The 21460-nt window shown below is 43.2% G+C and overlaps 2 protein-coding genes across 7 annotated transcripts in view; both read left to right on the top strand.

Moving 5' to 3' along the window:
* Nucleotides 1-4576, top strand: part of ubp1 (upstream binding protein 1) — a 13326-nt gene extending 8750 nt beyond the window's left edge. For all 5 annotated transcript variants that reach the window (XM_047605160.1, XM_047605158.1, XM_047605159.1 and 2 more), the window contains 4 exons: nucleotides 950-1068; nucleotides 1161-1303; nucleotides 2184-2235; nucleotides 2332-4576. In XM_047605160.1, the coding sequence (XP_047461116.1) occupies nucleotides 950-1068; nucleotides 1161-1303; nucleotides 2184-2235; nucleotides 2332-2369 (352 nt within the window). In that variant the 3' untranslated portion in view covers nucleotides 2370-4576. The remainder of the gene's footprint in view (nucleotides 1-949; nucleotides 1069-1160; nucleotides 1304-2183; nucleotides 2236-2331) is intronic.
* A 1613-nt stretch (nucleotides 4577-6189) lies between these two features.
* LOC125019970 (programmed cell death 6 interacting protein) lies at nucleotides 6190-21249 on the top strand. Of its 2 annotated transcripts, none has more exons than XM_047605139.1 (18): nucleotides 6190-6506; nucleotides 8863-8917; nucleotides 9008-9077; nucleotides 9803-9930; nucleotides 10811-10964; nucleotides 11584-11684; nucleotides 13092-13208; nucleotides 13452-13674; nucleotides 14648-14771; nucleotides 15166-15343; nucleotides 16188-16299; nucleotides 17171-17340; nucleotides 17751-17999; nucleotides 18285-18419; nucleotides 18582-18676; nucleotides 18974-19082; nucleotides 19170-19372; nucleotides 20138-21249. In XM_047605139.1, exons 1-18 carry the CDS (start codon nucleotides 6301-6303, stop codon nucleotides 20334-20336), a joined length of 2628 nt encoding a protein of 875 aa, XP_047461095.1. In that variant the 5' UTR covers nucleotides 6190-6300; the 3' UTR covers nucleotides 20337-21249. The 2 variants fall into 2 exon arrangements, with proteins under 2 accessions (XP_047461095.1, XP_047461094.1); XM_047605138.1 differs by having other exon boundaries at nucleotides 13077-13208.
* The last annotated feature ends 211 nt before the right edge of the window (nucleotides 21250-21460 follow it).

The raw sequence follows: 21460 nt of genomic DNA, 5'->3' as shown, positions 1-21460 counted from the left end.
AGTGGTAGAGGGATTTGAGGAGCCTTTTTCAAGGGCCGTGTTTTGATGGCTAAATGGCTGTGCTGGGGAGTCTCCAAAACGGCATCACTTGTGGTGTGTTCTTGCTCTGCACTGGACGGTTCTACTAAACAGAGGAGAACTGACGATGGGATCAGGAGCGGCCAGTGCTCACTGATGCAGGTGGGGCCCAAAGGCTACAGATACTGCTACTGCTGAAAGAGTTGATGCTGAAAGTTGAACACGCGGTGCGTCAGTTTGTTTTGTATGAGGCTGTCGATGCTGAGTCATGTCCACTGGCAAAACCACCTACAGTGAGCATCAGAACGGAGCCACGGAGCAATGGGGGGTTGCTGGAGCCTGTCCCAGCTGTCATAGGGCAAAAGGCAGGGTACGCTCTGGACAGGTCACCAGTCTGTCGCAGGGCCAACACAGAGACAAACAAATATTCACACGCACACCTAACGTCAATTTAGGGTGGGAGGAAACCAAAGAACCCGGAGAAAACCCACACGGATCCAGGGAGAACATGCAAACTCCACCCAGAAAGGCCCGAGCTGGACTCAAACCCAGACCTTCTCACTGGGAGACATTGTGCTAATCAGTGTGAGATATGCTGGGGAAAAAAAAGTCCCACAAAGTATCTGCTGCTTACGTCTTGGGTCCACATACCTCAGCTCACCTTCAGAGATTTGAATGAGTCAGTGGGTCTTGATGGGTTGGGACTGTTTTAGCAGCAAAAAGGAGACCTATAATATAATTATAATATTAGGTATCATGGTTGTTGTTTTTATTATTGTGCTTATTCAAGAACAACATTTTTTCAAGTATTTTTTCTTTTCATGTTACATACGACATGATTACACTTCATCAGTATCTCTCGTTTCCTGCCGCCCTCTTTGGTGTGGGCTGCCTCTATCCCCCCTCAGACACAACTGTTTCCTGTGTGCAGGTCTGTGCGTCCCAGGTTGACGGTGTACGTCTGTCAGGAGTCCCCTCAGGAGAGCCCCCTGCTGGAGGGACACAGTACCAATGAAAACGGAGAACACAGCATCTCCTCTAGTTTACAAGGTGAAGAGGCTTGTTGGTGTCGCCCCGATGAGAGTCGCTGGGATCGCGCAGGATGAATCTGAAAGCGTCTTCTCTGGTCTGTTTCTCCGCAGTGTACCATGCTCTGTACCTAGAGGAGCTCACCGCTGCAGAACTCATCCGCAAGATGGCTTGTGTGTGCGGCCTTCCACTGGGAACGATCAACCAAGTGTACAGGCAGGGTCCTACAGGAATACTCATCCTGCTGAGTGACCAGGTACATTCACCAGACTCTCCCTCTCTTTTTGAACTTTAATATTCACAGTAACACATTCTCAGCTCCTAAGGGCTTTTTTTAGACTAATCCATTCAACAGTTTCCACTAAAAACAAGAAAAATCATCACACAGTATTTAGGATATGTTGGATTTTAGTTTTATTAATTAGTCAGGAATCTCTAAACAGAGTTGGAGTTGAGAGACTGTGTCTACATCTGGATAGTTTATATTCAGCCGATGGTTTAAAGACATGGTTTACCTGCAGCCAAAGCTCAATCTAATGTGAGTGGATAATACTGACTACAAACAGAAACTACAAACCTTCTTGATCTAAAATCAGCCCTTGCCTACAGGCTCTGCATAATTATATGCAAATATTTGTTTATAGAGAAAAGGGTAGTTTGTAATCTGCCATCGGCCTCTTCACAGAATCAGCTTTACCTTGTGTTAAGATTAATGAATAAATATTAAACACATCCCGAGTTTAAACATTTAGCTGGAAGGAACTTTCTGCCTTAATGCTGCTTCACAGAGTAGTTTGTCTTGTTTTTCTTTTTTTTTAAGGTGTAAAAAGTAAAGTTGACATGATGGAGTTTCTTTTCATGACATGACTTTGGTCAAAACTCACAACAAACAAATAGTAAATGAGGATGAAATGTCTACAGAGGACTAGAAAAGCAGCAGGTCACTATTTAGTGTTTGGTCTGACGGTGTAAAATGCCGTTCAGTCTGTTCCTTATTTGCATGTCATTTACAGTCTCCTCCCGCTGCCGCACATTATATTGTTCCTTTTGTTAGTTTCTGACTGAGAATCACCATCGTCCGTGTTGTTGGTGACGTCTGTTATTTTCATGCTGCCTCTCTCTCCGTTTCCTTTCAGATGGTTTACAACTTCCCTGACGAGAGCTGTTTTTTGATCAGCACTGTCAAAGGTCTGCTCGCAACGTGTCTGCATGTCGGAGCCTTGAGTTCTCTGTCTTCGCGTGGCGAGGATTTCATGTACTTTTTCCGCTCTTGTTTCTCTCCAGATGAGTTGGGCGAAGGACTCCATCTCATCCTGAAGTAGTGGGGGAGGACAGATGGCATCACTAATACTCCACCACTCTGTTTTGGAGCAGAAGCCTCCCTCTGTCCCTCTCCGCCTGCCTCTACTCTTCCCTTCTGCGTTCCTCCCTATCTCTCGACACGATCGCTCGATGGAAAGCAGAGAGACTGCGCTAAAGCCATGTAAATGTTAGAATCTGACATGGGTGTGTCCACTGTTTCATATTGAAAACATTATTAACGGAGGAGATTAGCTAAAAGAAGAGAGACCGGGGAGGATTTGGGATTAGGGGAGAGAGTTAACTATGTTCTATGTATTTTGATTTTATTATTATATATATTTTTTTGTCTTTTATATGGTTTCTGTGTGGAGAAGGGAGGGTGGAGGCTCCAGGAGAGAGGGGTGGGTGATGTGCTGGCCGGCAGGTGATGGAAAGAAAGCAGAGTTTCCTTATTGCTCGTTGCCCTTCCTACACAACGCGCACAACCAGCATTAGGCCAGTATTTGATAACCTGTACTGCTGAACAGCATGTGATCTCATACTAACTTGCTTAAAGGAGAATCCCACCTTAATCTGCTTGTTTAACATTCTTGACGGGGTTGTCTTAATAAACCATTAATTAACCATTTATTGATCAGCTTGGTAACCCCTTCAAATATCCAGGGCGAAAATTTGTGGGAGCGGCGTCATTTCTGGATGTTGATGTTCTTGTTTTCTCGATCTGATTTGATTAACTCGCGTAGAGTCCTGATTCTGACTCGCAGCCATATCCGTGTCGACACGCTCGGCCCTCCCGTCGCACGTCCCGTTCGGCCTGCGCTTTTTACCGTTTTTTTTTTTTTTTTTAGTTGACGCTTTATTTATGGATCCGCTCTCACCGTATTTACTTGTTTCTGGTGCCATATTGGCTTTTTTTTTTTAGCTCGATCTTTTACTCGCATTTACACACACAGAGAGCGCACACACTTCATCTTTTGACTCCTCTGCTTCGTGTACTGACTTTGAAACACTGGTGTAGAGAAGCGCGGTTCGGCCATCAACGTGCACGGTGGAATAAAACCTCTTAAGAATACCGTCTGGTGGAGCCTATCCAAAAAAAAAAAAACTTAACTAAAAACTACTATAAAGGGGACCAAACGGGTTCCAGATTGATAGGCATTTTTTGAGGAAAAGCTTGTGTGGCTCTGCTCTCAGCCTTTAGAAGCAGTGAAAGCATTGGATCTAAGTGGAGTTTACTGTCCACTGACATTTTAAACCCTCCATTCCAGCATCTGCTTTGCGAGAAACAAGCCATCCTGCAGCAGGCTGGTAGAAAAGCATCGGTGACGTCGCCTGGTTTCAGTAATCTCACACTGTTAATTACGGACATCATGGTGGTACTGCATCCATCTTCAGAATGTTTTTGATGTAGCTGAAAATGGGGAGAACAGGTTTTTCGAGTTCCCATATTCGGGACTCATGGGAGCCGGCATTAATTCATCTGACCTATTAATTTTGGTACAGAGTGTCTGGCATGTTTGACTTGGGTTCAGTTCGCACATCAACATGTCAGAATATATGTGTGTGTGTGTGTGTGCGTGTGCATGTGAATCATTTTTTTTGTTCTTGCAAACAAAACATTTTTACGTCACTCGTCATGAACTTTTTCCCTGTTGGTATAATGAAACTGTTTGTAGCTTGCTATTTAGAAAAGAGCATGTGGAAGATCGGGGAGGGTTTGGGGGTGGAACGGATCATCGTCAGTGAGTGTGACCCCATCCTTCTTTTTCCAGACGTTAGAGACCAAGCCTGCACTGAAGAAATTCACAAAATTCAAGCTTGATGTGTGTAGTTGGTAGTCCTACAGCCCCCAACCTTTTCTTATCCGCTTAATGAGAAGGAGAACAACAACAACGACGACAACAAAAAAAAAAAAAAGTTGAGACTGAAAAAAATGTTTTCGTCTCAACTCACACCAGAGCCAGGACTGTAGCTCTCCTGGCGTTTCAATAGACGTGAGTTCATCCACTTGGGAAATTAGTAAGAAACTCCGGTGAGCAGCTTTGGTCCGCTGAAGGCCTGACCGCGTGTCTGTGTGACTGTGAGCGTGAGTGCGACAAGGAGAGGTGACCACTGTTAATGTACAGCCTAATGTTGATGACGATGCTTCTCATGTGCACAGTATCGTATGCTGGAGATGTACACAACCACATGTGCTGGGAATAAATGATTTCATAACTTTCTCTGACATCCTGTTTCGTTATTACACACAGTGACTCTTAAAATAAAAACAAATGTGACTACAACTGACTGGGAAAGATGGATGTTTTTTTAAACAGTGGATTAAGGGTTAATTTTATGAATTTATCCCAAAAAATCCAATATTCAAAAACTAAATGGAAGCTTTATATGCTCCTGCCTGTGCACTGTTGCCTTTTTTCCAGCTCTTACAGAAATATTACACAACTGTTTTTGACTTTTTCCTTAAGTGTTGAATTGGTGGAGTATTCCTTAAGTGGTTTCATCTTAAATGGACCATAAAACACTTTTTCAGCAAGAAAATCTTATTTGGATTACACAACGAATCATTTTGTCTCGGTACTATAAAGTGATGCTACTGAGACCGTTTGTTGAGCAGGTTGTGCGCACAGACCATCTGCCTGCAACCCCGTCACCAGATGTTAAGGACACTAAATCATACAAATTCTTACTCAAGCTTTTTTTTTTTTTTTTTTAACCACATGCTGTAACACACCTGGGTTAAAAAGCAAATAAAGCTGTTTCCAATTAATTACTAGACAGGGTAGACTTGTATCTTAGACTTAGACTCATTTCTCAAGGGTCATTCACTGGGTGCTTGTACAGGTCACCTTGACTTTTTAACTGTCAGGCTCCACAGTCATAACTTCATATTTGTGCGCCAACTGTGCGAAGCTCCCAAGGAAATCCCAGTATGCGGCAGCTTTTTTTTTTTTAATGCTAATTTGATAATTGATGAACAGTTTCCAAAATGTGTACATCAGGGCACTCACAAGATGATACACATAATTAGAACTTAGAGACATAACTTATCATAATTAAAATGACTTATAACTAACTAAAACTAACTGAAACTGAGGCTAATCCACTTTTCCAAATCCGTTCATATGGATCACTGTTAAGTCCAATTTCCCTTAATTTGATCTGATAATCCACACTTTTCATGGTCTCGGTGTATTTACTACTATATTTCACTGTGTTTTTGTCACTCAGAGGGGCCTGTCCTGAGGCGGCAGTGACGTCAATCTATTATATTCTAATCTATTGTAGTATTTAATAGCTGCATTTATACCTATAAAGACTTAAAAACACACAGGTGAACTCCATTTAACTAATGACGTAAAGCGGAAAAACCAGCTTGCTGGAAAAATTGCGATTTACATATGAACACATGATTAAATAAGTGCTGAACTATTTCATACTTTTGGGTACATATATTCATAAATAGACTTAGATGTTTCACTTTATTCTCTTTAGTAGTTATATATTTATATCTATATTTAATTTGAGATCATTTAAGGCTTTGCAGGTGTATGTTGTGTAATCATGACATGTACAATTGTAGGTATGTAACTTTTACATTATATGTATATAAAGACTGTCAACACTGCACTGAGATGAATAGGATCAGGCAGATTACAGGGCCCCACCGGCTTGTGTTAGCTTTTAGACTGGCCATTGTAATTGGTTAATTCTACTATTGTGTCCCGTGGTGTAAATAACAAACTGGCTGTGGGCTGAGAAAGCTAATTTTCTAGTCCTCTCTCTCATTGAGCCGCTACTGCGTCTGCGCGGTGCGCGTCTCCGTTTCCCATGACGTAATTGACGTCCCCTGTCAGAATCCAGGAAGTGTTTCACTCGCTCTTGTTTGTGTTCGTTGCTCTCGGCGTCTGTGTTTTTTTCTGATTTAAAACAGCACTTTCACGGGCCGAAATGGCAACGTTTATTTCAGTCCCGTTAAAAAAATCCTCTGAAGTGGAACTGGTGAAACCGCTGTCGAAATTTGTCACCGCTACGTACCCCGCGGGCGAGGAGCAGGGAGAGTACATCCGCGCCGTTGAGGAGTTGAACAAGCTCCGCAAGAACGCGCTGGGGAGGCCGCTAGACAAACACGAGAGCTCCCTGGAGATTATACTCAGGTAAGAACAAAAAAATGTCAACACGGCTGTAACACCTGAAGCAGCTGCCTCGTTGCTAACACTGTGGGCCACCATCTTACCTGTGGCGGTGAGTTATCTCGGTCATGCCGCACCCAGGTGGGTTAGCTTTTAGTTGCTAACATGGAAGCTAAAGTTAGTCAAGCTAAAATGCTAAGGGCTATTTCTCACACAACTGACTCATAAGTTATTCTTGCCAGCTTTCCCCGTCTGGGAAGGATAGACTCGACGCGTGACATGCTCGTCTAAGTGAACTGTCACATAAATTTAGCCATGGGTGTTATTATCTAAACAAGGCCAAGTAGTCGAGGGCTCAGAGAAAACTTACCTTAGCATCAAAATTAGCTTAAACATTCAATTAAAACTTTATTGCTCCCAAGTTGAAACAAAACACACGTAGACAATATATATATATATAAATAGCTACGTATCAATATCCGTAAATCTTATTCGAAAATAGACCACAGCTTTTTCCCAATAAAATATTCAGCCGTCATCATTCAGGTTAATCATTACTGGCCCGCTGCCTATTTGAAGAAGTTTAGCTGACTTAAGCCAACCCTTCATTGAGTGTGATGCAGCAAATAACTCCCAGCCCTAACAGTTTTCCTACATACAGTAGAGGAAATACAGGGCCACTGTGTTAGCCGCTTTGCATAGAGGAACTGTGTGTGTGTGTGTGACAGAAATGGGATTTATGTCTGTTCAACAAAGTTCCTCTGTGTGTTTGCACCTTGCACTTGTATAAGTGTCACCTGACTGTTGTTAATTGCTGCCTTGCTCATGCCCAATTACGCAGGCTGATAATTATTTTAATGGTTGAGCCTTAGTTTAGAAAGCTACACAGTGTTAGATCTAGCTGGGCAGGTTCTAGTGAACCACCATTAAATATGAAAACTGGACTTAATATTGATCTACATACTCCATTCCTAGGTGACGTATAGATAGACTTTACCCTCTGTAGTGTCAGTCTTTGTTCTCTGTGATTCATGAGTTATTTAATGTACAGGGTTTGCCCAGATTTACAAGGCGCTGCTTATCCATTTTCTCTGCTCTGAACATTTTTTAAACTGCGGCCAAACATGGGTTTGTCTCGTGCTAATACAGTAACACTGAACACTTCACTCCTGAAAGACGATACCAGCTCAAGGTGCTGAGTGTTAATTGCTTTAGTTTGGGAGCGCTGCCAAAACTGAAGTAATGCAGTAGATTGACTTAACCTCTAGATCCAAGGATTGTATTCACTCATACTGCTTTGTAATACTTGTCTGAGATTCACTGACTGTGCACATCACGTCGCTGTTGGTGCAGATTTAAGACGAGGAAAGGAGAGAGTTCTGGTTTTAGACATTGTGATTATCTGTCCTGAGTTAAGGTGCATTAAAGTTTGTGTAATTCTCAATTTAGATTGGTGGTTTGACAACTGTCCACAAAGTGAAAATGTGTCTGTTAGGCAAACTCTGGCCCATTTATGAGGATGTATTTCAGATTATTAATGATAATTGTGTTTGTATTGCAACAGTTGTTCGAAATTTCAGTGTCATCATTTCCGTAGAAGTGCTCTGCGTGTACATGTAGAGTCTGTGTGTTAGCAGATATCTGGTTTGGGCTGTTGCTGATGACTGTTAGCGCCGTCGCTCCTTGGCTCTCCTCGCATGTCGTGTTAGCCATATGCCAGGTAGTCAGAGCGACGGGCCTTTCACAGGCAAGCAGACACTTCACAATTGTGTCACCATGGAGACACCATTGTTTGTGTAGGACATTTGCTTTCTCTTTGTAGTTCACCAGGAGACACACCTCGTCTCAGCTTTCCTCTGTTGTTGTGTGTCCTTGCGCATGTGAAAAGGAAACGAACTGTATAAGTGGGTAGTTCTATGTTTAAAGTCAGTCGTGTTTATGTCTTCAGTCCAGTCCACAAAAGCAGAGTGGATGGTGATAGGGGGATTCCCTAATTGGCCTCTGAATGTTGTCATGCAACTAATAATAGACTGTTTACATCACAAGCAAAGGCGGGCACTGATAACATCAGGATTTGAGGAGCAGTGTCTGCTACCCTGCTCTAGTATGTTTCCTGACTCATTGTCAGATGTCTGTGAAGTGTCATAGTTTCCTCAATCCACAGGCCATCGGTTACGTAATCGCAATCACTACCCTTTAGTCTAGTTTCATAAGTAGGATAAACTACATTACTTTCTAACTCACCTGTTACCTGAACAAAACAAGAATAAAACTCTTTCTGGTGAAAACAATGACACATGATCTGCAGAAAACAGGAATGTTTGGGCTCAGATTCGTTAAAAAAAACATGGTTTTAATTTTGCTCTTTCTGTCTCCACAGATACTATGACCAACTCTGTGCTGTTGAGCCCAAGTTTCCCTTCTCAGAAAACCAGGTAATTGGTTATACGCCACATATGACTGCGGCTCAGGCTCGGTACCTTAACACAGGCAATTGAACACAAAGCGTCTCTTTGTTTCTGCAGCTCTGCTTAACCTTCACATGGAAGGATGCCTTTGATAAGGGATCGCTGTTCGGGGGCTCAGTCAAGCTCGGTAAGTGCAGCATCTTATCAGCTGTGTTTCTGTACGTAACACAAATACAGTTCATTGCAGGAAGAGTGGTTGATTTCACAAGAGTTAATGCTGATTTGTAATTTTGCTCTTTGGCAATAGTTTTCTCATTCTGTGTTTTAATCCTCTTATGTTTGTGTGCATTTATTTGTTTTTGTTTTTTTTTTTCATACAGAAACACACCTAGTGAGAAACAAAGCTTTATAATAAGACCCAGTTTTAGTTTCCATCTAAAACAGGAAAACAACAGGAAACAGGCCCAGCAAGTTGTGTGTAGAAAGTTCGAAGAATGATTAGATACACTATGCATCTAACACGTGTGTAAAAGAGACGTGAACATGTGAACAAAGTTCATGCCACAAAAAGTATCTTAACAACAACATCAAGTCCCAACGTTATATTTATCTTGTCCACACATGAATCTTTTGTCCGCTGTGGTGACTTGTGGGAGTTCATGACTGCGGGATTCTTTACTGGGCGAGAAAAATGCAGAACAAAGAGAACTCACGCAAACAAATGGGCATCAGATATCGACTACAAGACAATGTCCAAGAGATAGAACAAAATGTGTAACTGTATTCTCTATGTAGTCATCATTATTTACTTCCAAGAAATACAGTAATCTTCATAAAACAAAGTGGGGGAAGGGGGAAAAACATGTACTGAAAGTGACACTTTCTGAGTAAGTGTGTGTTTTTGCGTTGCAGCTTTGGCCAGTTTGGGCTACGAGAAGACGTGTGTGTTGTTCAATGTGGCAGCTCTGGCCAGTCAGATCGCCTCCGAGCAGAATCTGGACAACGACGAGGGACTGAAGGCTGCTGCTAAATACTACCAGGTGGGCGTTATACCACACTGTTGTACTAATTTAAAACTTGTCTTCTATCCGTCTATTCACACATAGAGACGAGAAACAAAATCTCACTCACCCAAAATCATTCATTAAATATTAAATATTAAAACTTTGAGATAATTTTAGTGTTGTACAGTTTATCAGATACGTCTTGTGACAGTCGTTCTTGATCTTGAAAACACCTTTATGATCGATAAGGTGTGGCTGTTTGACTCGTATGTACCGTACACAGCATTTGTCTACATATCCTGAAAGCTTTCGTCCTCTTGTTTCTCAGACTTTGGGGACTTGAGGTGAATAAACCAGAACAATTAGTTTCACAAGTGTAATGCATCAGTGTCTGTTTTATGTCGGTTGCGTGCGGGTATTCATGCACAGATACATACATTCATAAGGGAATTAGCAGCTGTAGAAGTTTTAGTTACATTAGCAAAAGTAGGACGCTGGCCTAGTTAATTCAATTAGCAACATGCAATTTTGACTTGTTTCTGTAATTATAATACACGGCATCCTCCGGGTATGAGCGTGCACGCAGCCTGCAGGGCTTCACAAATGCATCTGCAGTATGTGAGTGTAACATGATGCTACCGTTATCTGCGATCGGTGCGTGAGCAGTGCCACCTAATTGTTTCTGTAAATTGGGCCTCTGGTGCATAAAGACAGCAGAGTAGAGAGAGGAGCCGTGATATGTGTGAGGCCTGATCTGCGACACATCGTCTCCAGGAGGATCAATGGACGCACATTCATTAGGCATTAATGGAGCACTTCACACCACTGGGACTGTGTTTAGAGTGCAACATATCTGCTTATGTGAATTTCAGTCTCGTCTGTGGTGTCTGATCCGTGTCTTTGTGTGCGTCTGCAGCTGGCCAGTGGAGCGTTTGGTCACATCAAGGACACGGTGTTATCGGCGCTGAACAGGGAGCCGACCATGGACATCTCCCCCGAGACTGTGGGCACTCTGAGCCTCATCATGCTGGCCCAGGCCCAGGAGGTCTTCTTCCTCAAAGCCACCTCAGGTACCAAAGGATTAACCCGACCACAGATTATTATTGATTGAATCTTTCAGTGCAGTTAAATTAAGATTTAGCACTTTTCACATCTAATGGATATAGAGCTTATTTTACGTCTGGCTCTAAAAGTTGCTTAATATTGTATCTTGCGAGCCTGGATTGTCTCACAAATATAACGATGGATTGTTCTGTAAAGAAATAGCATAATTAATTAACACACTCATGCATAATGTTTGGCCTTAAGATTAATTTCGACTCATGACGGGAACAGCTTCTGTCCCAGTTCTGTCAAAAGAGTTTTGCTTGTTGCAGTTTTTAAGCAGAATAGTTTTTAAAGATTACATCATGAAATAAAAAATAGGTCTATAATCTGCTGAGAAGTTGAGTTTATTGTTGTAAATTAGTTCTTACACTTTGGAGGATGTAAGGACAATTTCATCAATGTGTTGTTTTTAAATTGAGCTGCAGACACCTGGAGGATCTCAGCTGTTGTGAACTGTTAATTAAAAACATGATGTAACGTCTTAAAGGGGGGGAGAGAAAAAAAGAACGCAGCTTCTCAGCTTGTGTGTCTTTCCACATGTAGATATCTTGATTTTAAAAAGTAGGCTTGTCCACCCTACAGATAAGATGAAAGACGCGGTCATCGCGAAGCTGGCCAATCAGGCGGCAGATTTCTACGGCGACGCCTTCAAGCAGTGCCAGTACAAAGACAACCTTCCCAAGGTATGTGAAGGACGCACTTACAGTAACACACTAACCACGAGACGAACACATCCTGTCAGCCACGTGGTCAGTGTGGTGCAGACGCGTACAGATCCTGTGTGTTGTTTTTTTTTTGGCGTGTGTGTTGTGTGTATTGTTTTGTGAGTGCGCACATGTGGAAAACAGGTTGTGGGACTGTCCAAATCACAACCTTTCTGTTCTCATCGGTCCATTTCCATCCTATTTACCCCTACAACCACAGTTTGAGCTGTTTTCTTTCTGATTGGTTTCTCACTGTCTAATCATGGGCATCTGGAGGCATCTGAATTTACTAACTCTTTAAATGGAAACACACACAGAAAAACACTTTAGTAGCTTCATGATTAAATAAAACATTTTTATGCGCATAGTTAAATGTCACATGTGGCACAGAGTGTGGTCAGATTTATTGATTTACACTTGTAAAGAATATAAGAAAGGTTGCATATTTTATTTTTTAATACTCCAACCTTCAAACAGTGACATTTATATTCATCCATGTAGATGTATAAGCTTCAGACGAGACAAAAATTTAAACATTTCATTGTTTTTAATTTTAGCATTTTCATAATTTTTCACATTTAAACTTTTATCATTAATCAATAAATTAGTCAGTAATGAAAATATAAACCAAACGAAGCCGTACCTAGATTCACAAATAACTTCAGGTAAGTTGAATGCATTAAGAGTTTAACATTGACTTTTAATTCATTCATTGATTTTAGTTGGTGAGTGTTAAAAGGTGTTTCCAGGAAACTGTCTTTTCCTCACTGAGACGTTGTTGATTTGTGGTTTTTTATGTTGTAACTGGGTTCATTAAATCACCGGTTTGAAAGTAGCTCGTATAGTTTATGACAAGTTAAACAGTTTGAGATGAAGAAGTCACTTTTTGTTTTCCCGCTGGGTCAGTAACATCAGTCATATCTGGAAAGCAGCACCTGTGTTTTGCCTGAACGCCAGAAATCTTAAACTGTCGTCACTGCACACACACGCACACACACGCACACACACACTCACTCTCACATTTGTGGCTGTGGGTCGTTTGTTGAAGGTGTAGCAGCTTTTGCTGAAAGGTTAAACACTCATGGCCTGTTCTGTTTTTCTCTCCCGTTGTCTTCCTTTCTTTCTGCATCCCTCGTGGTGGTGTTGGCACTGGCTGTCTGCGTGTGTGCGCGCTTGTGTTGTGTTTGCACACTCCTGACTGCTCGTGCCTGTTTGGTGATTGGCTTTCGTGATGTCATTTGTGATTTGACCTCGCTGGTGTGCGTCTGTCATTTTGTGGTTCGCCTCGCTGTCATGCCTGCGTTTGTGTGCGCGTGTATATACATGTTTGCGTGGCTGCGTGTCGCTCTGTGGTTGCCTCTCCCTGGTCAGTATTTTTATTTTCAGGAAGTGCTGCCGGTGCTGGCGGCCAAGCACTGCATCATGCAAGCCAACGCCGAGCTGCACCAGAGCATCCTGGCCAAGCAGAAGAAACGCTTCGGAGAGGAGATTGCCCGCCTGCAGGTACGCAGATTTCCTGCCGGCTTTACGTTTGTCGCCACCTGTCAGATTCCTCGGCGCCATCATCTGTCACGATGTGTCGTCATTTTCGGATATTTCCATCCGTAACACGTCGTATAATCTTCAAAAAACTTCAGAGAAATTAGACATAGACACACTCTCTTTGAAGTTCCACTTCAAAGCCGGAAAACTTATTCATAAAGTATTTTTTCCTTCAATCTCCTTCCCCCCTGGCGATCTCTGCAGCACGCTGCCGAGCTGGTGAAGACGGTGGCGACTCGTTACGACGAGTACGTGAGCGTTAAGGACCTGAGCGACAAGATCAACCGGGCCCTCACTGCAGCCAAAAAAGACAACGACTTTATCTACCACGACCGAGTGCCTGAAGTCAAGGACCTGGAGCACATTGGCAAAGCAGCGCTGGTCAAAGCCACCGCCATCACACCTCCTCTCAGCCAGAAATTCACAGGTACCACACACAGACAAACCTCCACACATGAAACATTGAACTGAAGCGCACGACTCATGAAACGGAGCATGAGAGGAAAAGATGTTTGGGGGCTTTGTGTACAATTTAATCATGTTTTGAGTCATCTTAGATTATCTTATATTAGCTGTGGCAGTGGCTCAGTCAGTTTTAGACAATAAACATTAGATGTCAAACAACATTTTCAGTTGTTTGACTTTGCTGCTTTTTCTCGTCTTACGTTTTACGGCATAGGTCTTCAACAGGGGCACTGCAGGAGGGTTGTAAAATATTTGGTTTATTAGACATTTTTCTATATTTTCACAATTTCCCAACACATATTTCTTTAAATTCACATTAAAGTGAATCCAATATATTTTAGTAAAGGGACATCCCAGATACACGCTGCAATGTTAGCAGAAGAGAAGCTAACAGTGCATGATATATATATATATATATATAGGTATGTTTATGTTTACGGCAGTTGCATGGCCAGCCTACTGTCGCACATGTTTGAACCTGTGTATTATTTGAATATCTTAATATTGAATGCAAAATGATAATAATAATAATAATATGTATTTATAAATGGCCTTAGGCCGAGTTTAATATAGAACACATACAGTAGGTAGTGGGTCTTTACTTAATGTATCATCAGTTTGGGGTCCTTGGCCTGAAAAACTAAGACCCCTGTTTAAGGTACTAAATATTGGGATTAAGGCATTTGATTTTCTGTTGGTTCATAGCCTTGGAAATAGAATCATGAACTAATTAATGATGAAATTAATCAGTGATTACTACCCTTTGAGTACTCAACTTAGATTTTCTTTCACTTAAGTGCCTCAGCGTTAAATCGTTCAGACACGCTGCTTTTTCACCCATACCCTTCCTTTCACATCAGATGACATCCGTCCTACCACACGTCATGAGCTTCGTTTCTAACCAGTTCGTTTGCGTTAATCTTTTTTCTCGTCAGACTTGTTTGAGAAGATGGTTCCCATGGCCGTGCAGCAGTCCATGAGCAATTACAACCAGAGGAAGGCTGAGACTGTGAACAGGCTGGTGGGAATGATGAGGGAGGCGACCAATCTCTGCAACGGGTACGCTGCGATGCGTTTTAGCTTCTACGTGTCATTGTGCTTCGTTAGTGTCTTCCTGTGAAGTGCTTCTTAAAAATTCATAACATAGGAGTGCACAGCTGCCATTAAAACGTCAATAAAGGTACTCGTGTTTTTTACATGGAGCACTTCAGTCACATTAGTTGATGATACGACTAAGTGCTTCACAATCTGAAGTATTTTATCCGACAAAAAGTTGAACGTCATCAAATTCAGTTAATGAAACTACTTCATACGTGGAAATATGTGTTATAAAATAATTTTACAGGCTTAAAATAACAGTTGTGGAAGCTGTTTTTCCAGAACGCTGTGTATGTATGTGTGTGCGTGTGGTTAAGTTTGTGAAGTTGACTGAGATGACGTGTGACTCTCGCAGGGTGTTGGCTTCCCTGAATCTGCCTGCTGCTCTGGAGGATCTGTCAGGAGACTCTATCCCACAATCCATCGCTGAGAAGGCCAGGTCCATCGTGCAGCAGGGAGGGCTGCAGAGCATCGAGCAACTCATTAAAGACCTGCCTGAGCTACTGACCCGCAACAGAGAGATCCTGGACGAGGTCAGTGGTAGAGAGACGCTGAATTACAAACCTAATACCGGTCGGATGTATCCTCACATATTACTGCTCGTTGTAATCCATTCATCTATTCTAAAAAGTGAAGAAGGCACTTTTAAAAGTACTGGATCCAAATCCATTTGGCTTTGCTTTCTTGACAAAGTAGCATATGATTGTATCTTGGACGCCACGGTTGTTGGATGCGTTTAACTGCTGCTGTTACCAGAAGAGCACATTATTACTAAAGAAACTCGCAGTCGTTCCTCGTGGCGTAAATCCCAGATCAGGATCACCACAGAAATCTCATCCACTGATCTCTGGGCCAAGGACGGTCTGTCCACCAGCGCCGGCCAACGCGTCTTTAAACATCTTGCTGACAAACAAATAAACAGACGGGAGGAAAAACATCAAACATAAAAACACAATCTGCTTCCAAGTTTGTTGGCAGAGTTGAAAAAGTCCAAACTGAAAAGGCCCAATTTTCCCCAAACGCAGTCAGTTGTGTTGTGCGAAGACAAAGAGCCAAAATGGATACTAAAAAGGGAAACAAAAGAAACTGTTGGCCAAAAACACACTATTACTCGTTCAGGGATCTTTTTTTGCAAACTTCATTCTTGGGTTTCCACTTTTTAAAATGCATGAATGTAATTATCTGTCCAGAACGATTATTATTTCTGCTTTTGTAAGTTTCTCAAATGTGACCGTTTACATCTCATCATTTCATTAACCATAGTTGCAACCCTACGTGAAGGAACACACAGTATTGTTGCATCGGTAATAAAAGCCTCTAACCTGAGCACCTAGTGTGTGTGATTATACTCAACATGTTTGCCCTTTTGTCCGTCAGTCTTTGAAGATGTTGGACGACGAGGAGACAACAGACAACGAGCTGAGAACCAAGTTCAACCAGCGCTGGAACAGAACCCCCTCTGGAGACCTGTACAAGCCCCTTCGTACAGGTACACGTTGTTCCGCTACACCTAAAAAATGTGCAAAACCTGGATATCGCAATAAAAAGCTGGAAATGGAAAACACCAACATTTTGAAAAAACTGTATCGAAGAGATAACACGTTTACGCTCTCATGAGGTTGTTTTTCAGACATAATCATATAACAGTGCAATCACTAAAGTGCAATGGAAACACTGAGTTCACAATTCCCCATCACCGGTGTCACTGGAGATGATGCAAGAGGACATGTGACCAGTTCATTTAAAGTCCATCTTCCTCAAAGTGAAGTCTTGCATGGCGAGAATTTAACCCTTAAAGACCTAAACATCTGCCTGCACATAAAAAAATATATATATATTGTAGCATTTGAATTACCGTAACTCACCGATGGACAAAATTCTAAGTGTGGCTGAAAAAAAAAAAGCTGCCATTACGGTAATGATGACAAAACGCTGCTGTTGGCTGCAGTTGTTGAGAGGAATTTGTTGGTAAAAACAAAATGTTTTACAGCCTTGAGATGTCACGAAGGTCTGCCACAAAAAAAGCACAACATCCTAGTGTTCAGCCACACTTTTGAATTTTGTCAGTAGTGCAAACCACTGTGAGTTACAACATGCTTTTCACGGATCGTCTGCAATCCGTTCGGTCTTAAAGGGTTTAGAGAATTATGGGATATAGTGAGATGAGACTTTGAGAGTTAGAGCTCATTCACAAAACAAAACTTTCAGTGGAAACAAAGCGCAAATGTAATTTCAGAAATATTGCTTTTATTTTGTGAAAAACTGTAATGGAAACACAGCTAGTGACAGTTTACACCTGTCATGTTTTCTCATGTCTTTTTTTTCCTTCCGTCTCTCCCGTGTCCTCCAAACCCCCCCAGAGGGTGCCAACTTCCGCAGTGTCTTGGACAAGGCGGTGCAGGCCGACCAGGTGGTCAGAGACCGCTACAACGCCCACTGTGAGATGATCGCCCTGCTGTGCAAACCCGAGAACGAGCTGAGCGCCGCCATCCCCTCCGCCAACCCGACCAAGACACTGCAGGGCAGCGAGGTCTGTCTCACGTCTTTATGTCTTTGTTTCGGTGGACAGATGGTGTAGAGTGTATTTGAGCTTCAGGTGGGTCGCCTCATCCCGAGACATTTTCTGTGTCACTTAAGCGCAGTCTCCTGCTGTACGGGAACACTCGGCGGACGGCGTGTGCTTTATGGCCTTTTCCCTCCTCCCCGTAGAGCCCCATTTTTCATTTTGCCTGCTGACTTTGCGTTGTTTTTCACTGGGGGACCTAAATACCTAAGCAAGCAGAACTGGGAAAGAACAAGGGAGAAGTGCACGTCTCTCCAGCTACACAGTTTTCATGCTGAAGTGAAAAAAGTGTGTCGAATCGATGAAGGGTCAAGGACACATCTAGGATAAAGAACTGGGTGTAAAGCTTAAGATGCCCCGTCTGTCTTCCTCCCCAGATCGTGAACGTGCTGCGCTCCCAGCTGGCCAAGCTGGACGAGATAAAGAAGGAGAGGGAGACGATGGAGGGAGAGATCAAGGCCGTGACCTTCGACATGACGGCCACCTTCTTGACGGCGCTCGCCCAGGACGGAGCCATCAACGAGGAGCAGCTCTCGGTCTCCCAGCTCGACCAGCAGTACAGCTCCTACAACCAGAGAGTACAGGCCAGCCTCCGCGCACAGGAGGAGCTGCTGGGACAAGTTCAGGTACGCAAGCCTCTGAAGATACTGTTGATCAAGCAGCAGCAGCGTGGCCTGTCAGGAGCTAATCATGATCTTTGCCCTGTCTATGATGCATCACCTGTATCCAACACAAACCACATGCACACACAGTTCATACAGTTCAGAGCAGGACAGACTCCAAGGAATGAGCGAAGCCCAGTTTGACCTTTTCGGTTGCGCAGTGTGAAGAAATGATTTCCAGTTTTCTGTGGATAAATCTACTAAAAAGGTGTCAAAAGGTTAACTCGCTCCACTCTGATCTCCCTCCAGACGTCCCACCAGGAGTTCAGCAGCCTGAAGCAGTCCAACACGGAGGCCAACCAGAGGGAGGAGATCCTGAAGAAGCTGGCTTCAGCCCACGACAGCTACGTTGAGATCAGCAACAACCTCCGCGAAGGCACCAAGGTACTCACTCAGCACAGCACAGCACACAAGGATGAACTGTTCTGCAGTAATGCATATCGTCTCTGAAACTTTTCTTCTTCTTCTTTTTTTTAAAAACCTGCATCAAGGTGGTTTGCAAACCAGGTGATTTATTTTTGTCCCACTCTGTTTCTCCCTCCTTAGTTCTACAACGACTTGACAGAAATCCTGCTTAAGTTCCAGAACAAATGCAGCGACATCGTTTTCGCTCGCAAGACGGAGCGGGATGAACTCCTCAAGTGCGTACTTAGTTTTTTTTTATATAGATTGGTTGATTTTGATATTCCTTTGACCTGATTAATAAGTGGTTTGTTGCGCATTTCTTCTTAGCTCGTCGACTGATTGTGTGTTTTGACGCTGAAGGCGAATTCCAGCTTTAGTTTAAGGATGAGTTGCAGGTTTCTGTTCTCATATTTAGGCTGTAATAAATCATTCAGTCGTAGGGGTAACCCGAGGACGCCAGAGCTGCTGTTGTAGACGAGAAGGTTGATGAAAAACAGAAGGAAACACAAAGTTTACTCTGTGATCTTTTAAAGGGAGCTGCAGCAGAGCATCGCTCGTGAGCCCAGCGCACCATCCTTCAACGTTCCTGCCTATCAGAGCACCCCCGCGCCCGGACCCACCCCTGCACCCAGGACGGTCTTTGTAAGCAGCCAAACACTGCGCACGTCTTAACGTTACAAAGTCTTAACGATTGTTGTTTACTGATCTCAGTGTTCGGTCTCTGCCCAGACTCAGCAGCCCCCGGAGCAGCCCCAGGCGAAGCCCCAGCCTCCAGCCAGGCCACCTCCACCAAGTATACCCCCTCAGGCTGCCTCCGCCGCCCCCACCAATGCACCAGTGCCCGCTGGCGCTCCCTCCACCAACCCGCCACCTGTGGCTCCGGTCTCCCAGGCCCAGGGACCCCCTTACCCCTCCTACCAAGGCTACCCGGGGTGAGTTTTCCATCCCAGCAGGCAACAACCGCTTGACCTGACGTAACAGTGAAGAGCAGCCTCGTACCTAATTAACACTGTAGATAATGAAGTCTAATGTCGGTGTTGGGGGTGACAAGCTGTCTGTGATCTACCGCCTGCCAAAAAAAAAAGCTTGTTAGCGAGAAAAAAACAAAAAAAAAAAACACTCTAACACCACAGCATGACTGCAACTTTCTTAATTCAACAAGAGAAACACGGAGGTGACTCCTCTAGAGAAATGCCAGAGCTGATCTGTCAAGTTGAATGTGCCTTCGTATTTTAAGCTCATTAAGTTAATAATCTCGTATTTGGAGTAAGTAACGAGGGAAAAAAAAGAGGCAAACCACAGTTTTTTTCATCATTTTATTTTATGTAACGATGCACGTTTAATGTGTTTCATCTGCTCCTCTCGTTTTCAGGCAAAAGATTGAACATTAATTAATCTGCCAGTGAAAATCTGTCTATATATTTATATTGATTGATATGTAGATAAAAAAAAAATCAGTTTTACCTATTGAAAGTGTTTTCAGTTAAACGTTATGTTTATCAGACCATAAGTCTACTTCTCCCTCTATAATCATGTTTCACAATTACTTTTAGTTTTCATTTCTAAAATAAACTGTGGTATCAGATCTTTTTAGTCCAGTTCAGCTAAACTCGATCCCTGCATTGATGCATTGACTGTAAAATGTAATAAATCAGTATGTGACAGTTGAAACTTACCGCTGTTGTTTTTCTGTGCAGGTATTATCAGATGCCCATGGGCTACAACCCTTATCCATACGGCCAGTACAACATGCCCAACATGCCCAATATGCCCTACATGCCCTTCCAGGGGCCCCCAGGACAGGGAGGATACCCAGGAGCCCCTCCAGCAGGACAGCCCTACCCTGGCTACCCTCAGCAACCCCCCCAGCAACAGCCCTACTACCCTCAGCAATAACTCTCCTCCTCACCCCCCTCAATCCTCTTCTCACATGTTAACACCAAATAAAATACACCCCCCCAGCAATAACACTTCATCTCAATCAGCTCCTTCCTCCCCCTCTTATACTTTGTTCTCTCTCACTAACAGCGGATGTATGAAGGGGGACCCCCGAGCTGCTTTGCACTTCTCCCTGAAAACCTTTCAATACTTTATTCCACTTTATTTTTCTTCCATCTCCTGTTTTTTGGACAGCACTTTTCTGAATCTCTCTCAACTTCACTCTGTGCGCTAACCCCCCCCCCCCCCCACCTCCCCTCTTTGCCTGTGAGGTTATTTTTTATGTACTCATTTTCTAACGGTTTAGTTGTTTGTTTAATTTTGAACCCTAACCCGTTTCCACCAATAACTGACTCTTTAACTGAGCTGGACTGCTGTACAACACTCACGGAGGCGCACAGAATCCCAGAAATGCTCTTTGTTTCCTGGTCCTGGGAGTGTGTAGCTCTCATTAGTAGTAACGCCGCTGATGGGACGGCACGGCCGCACCCCCCACTCCCCCACCGACTCAATCAACCCCCAGTCCTTCTATATCAACTATATTCCTATTTTTGTAATGAATACCAATGCCTCGCTGATGTATAAACCTCTAAAAAAAAAATACATGGCCTGTAGGTTTTCTAATGTAGAAGATGACTGTTGAGACTGTTTTTCTTTTCGCTCTTATCTCTCTCACCCAGGGAATGTGGGTTTATTTCTGTGTTACAATCAGAGGCTGTACAAGTGGGAGAAACGGATCCATTATATGAATATATGTATAAATAAGACCCTGTATGTGGTTAACCAAGACACTCTGTGTGCTGCACTCTCATTCTCTTTGTGTTTATTTTTATTCATCTGCTCTAATGTGATTAAAAAACAACTGCCAGAATTTGCCTCGTCTCCAAACGTTGGGTGTCCTGTTCTGAGTTTCGCTTCCTCGTCGAACTTGCGGAGATTTGTGAAGCAGCCAGGAGAGGGCAGTCCTGCCGCTCGCATGCGGAGGGGCGCCGCTTCACCTGCCGCTATCGCTTCTTTCAGCCAATCGGAAAGTGAGTTGTCCTATCCAACTAATCGGTACCTTTTGACCCCCCCAAGCACTG

This window comes from Mugil cephalus, chromosome 14 (genome assembly GCF_022458985.1).
Source record: "Mugil cephalus isolate CIBA_MC_2020 chromosome 14, CIBA_Mcephalus_1.1, whole genome shotgun sequence".
In the NCBI taxonomy this organism is placed as follows: Eukaryota; Metazoa; Chordata; class Actinopteri; order Mugiliformes; family Mugilidae; genus Mugil; species Mugil cephalus.
The sequence above is the reverse complement of the archived record's forward strand: the minus strand, read 5'-3'. Positions and strand labels throughout refer to the sequence as shown.

Excerpts from the sequence above, each read along its gene's own strand:
- LOC125019970 (XM_047605138.1), top strand. The coding sequence starts at position 6,301 with ATGGCAACGTTTATTTCAGTCCCGTTAAAAAAATCCTCTGAAGTGGAA. Across the intron at positions 9,078-9,802 it reads CGGGGGCTCAGTCAAGCTCG|CTTTGGCCAGTTTGGGCTAC; the intron begins GTAAGTGCAGCA and ends TTTGCGTTGCAG. Across the intron at positions 17,341-17,750 it reads AGACACTGCAGGGCAGCGAG|ATCGTGAACGTGCTGCGCTC; the intron begins GTCTGTCTCACG and ends CTTCCTCCCCAG.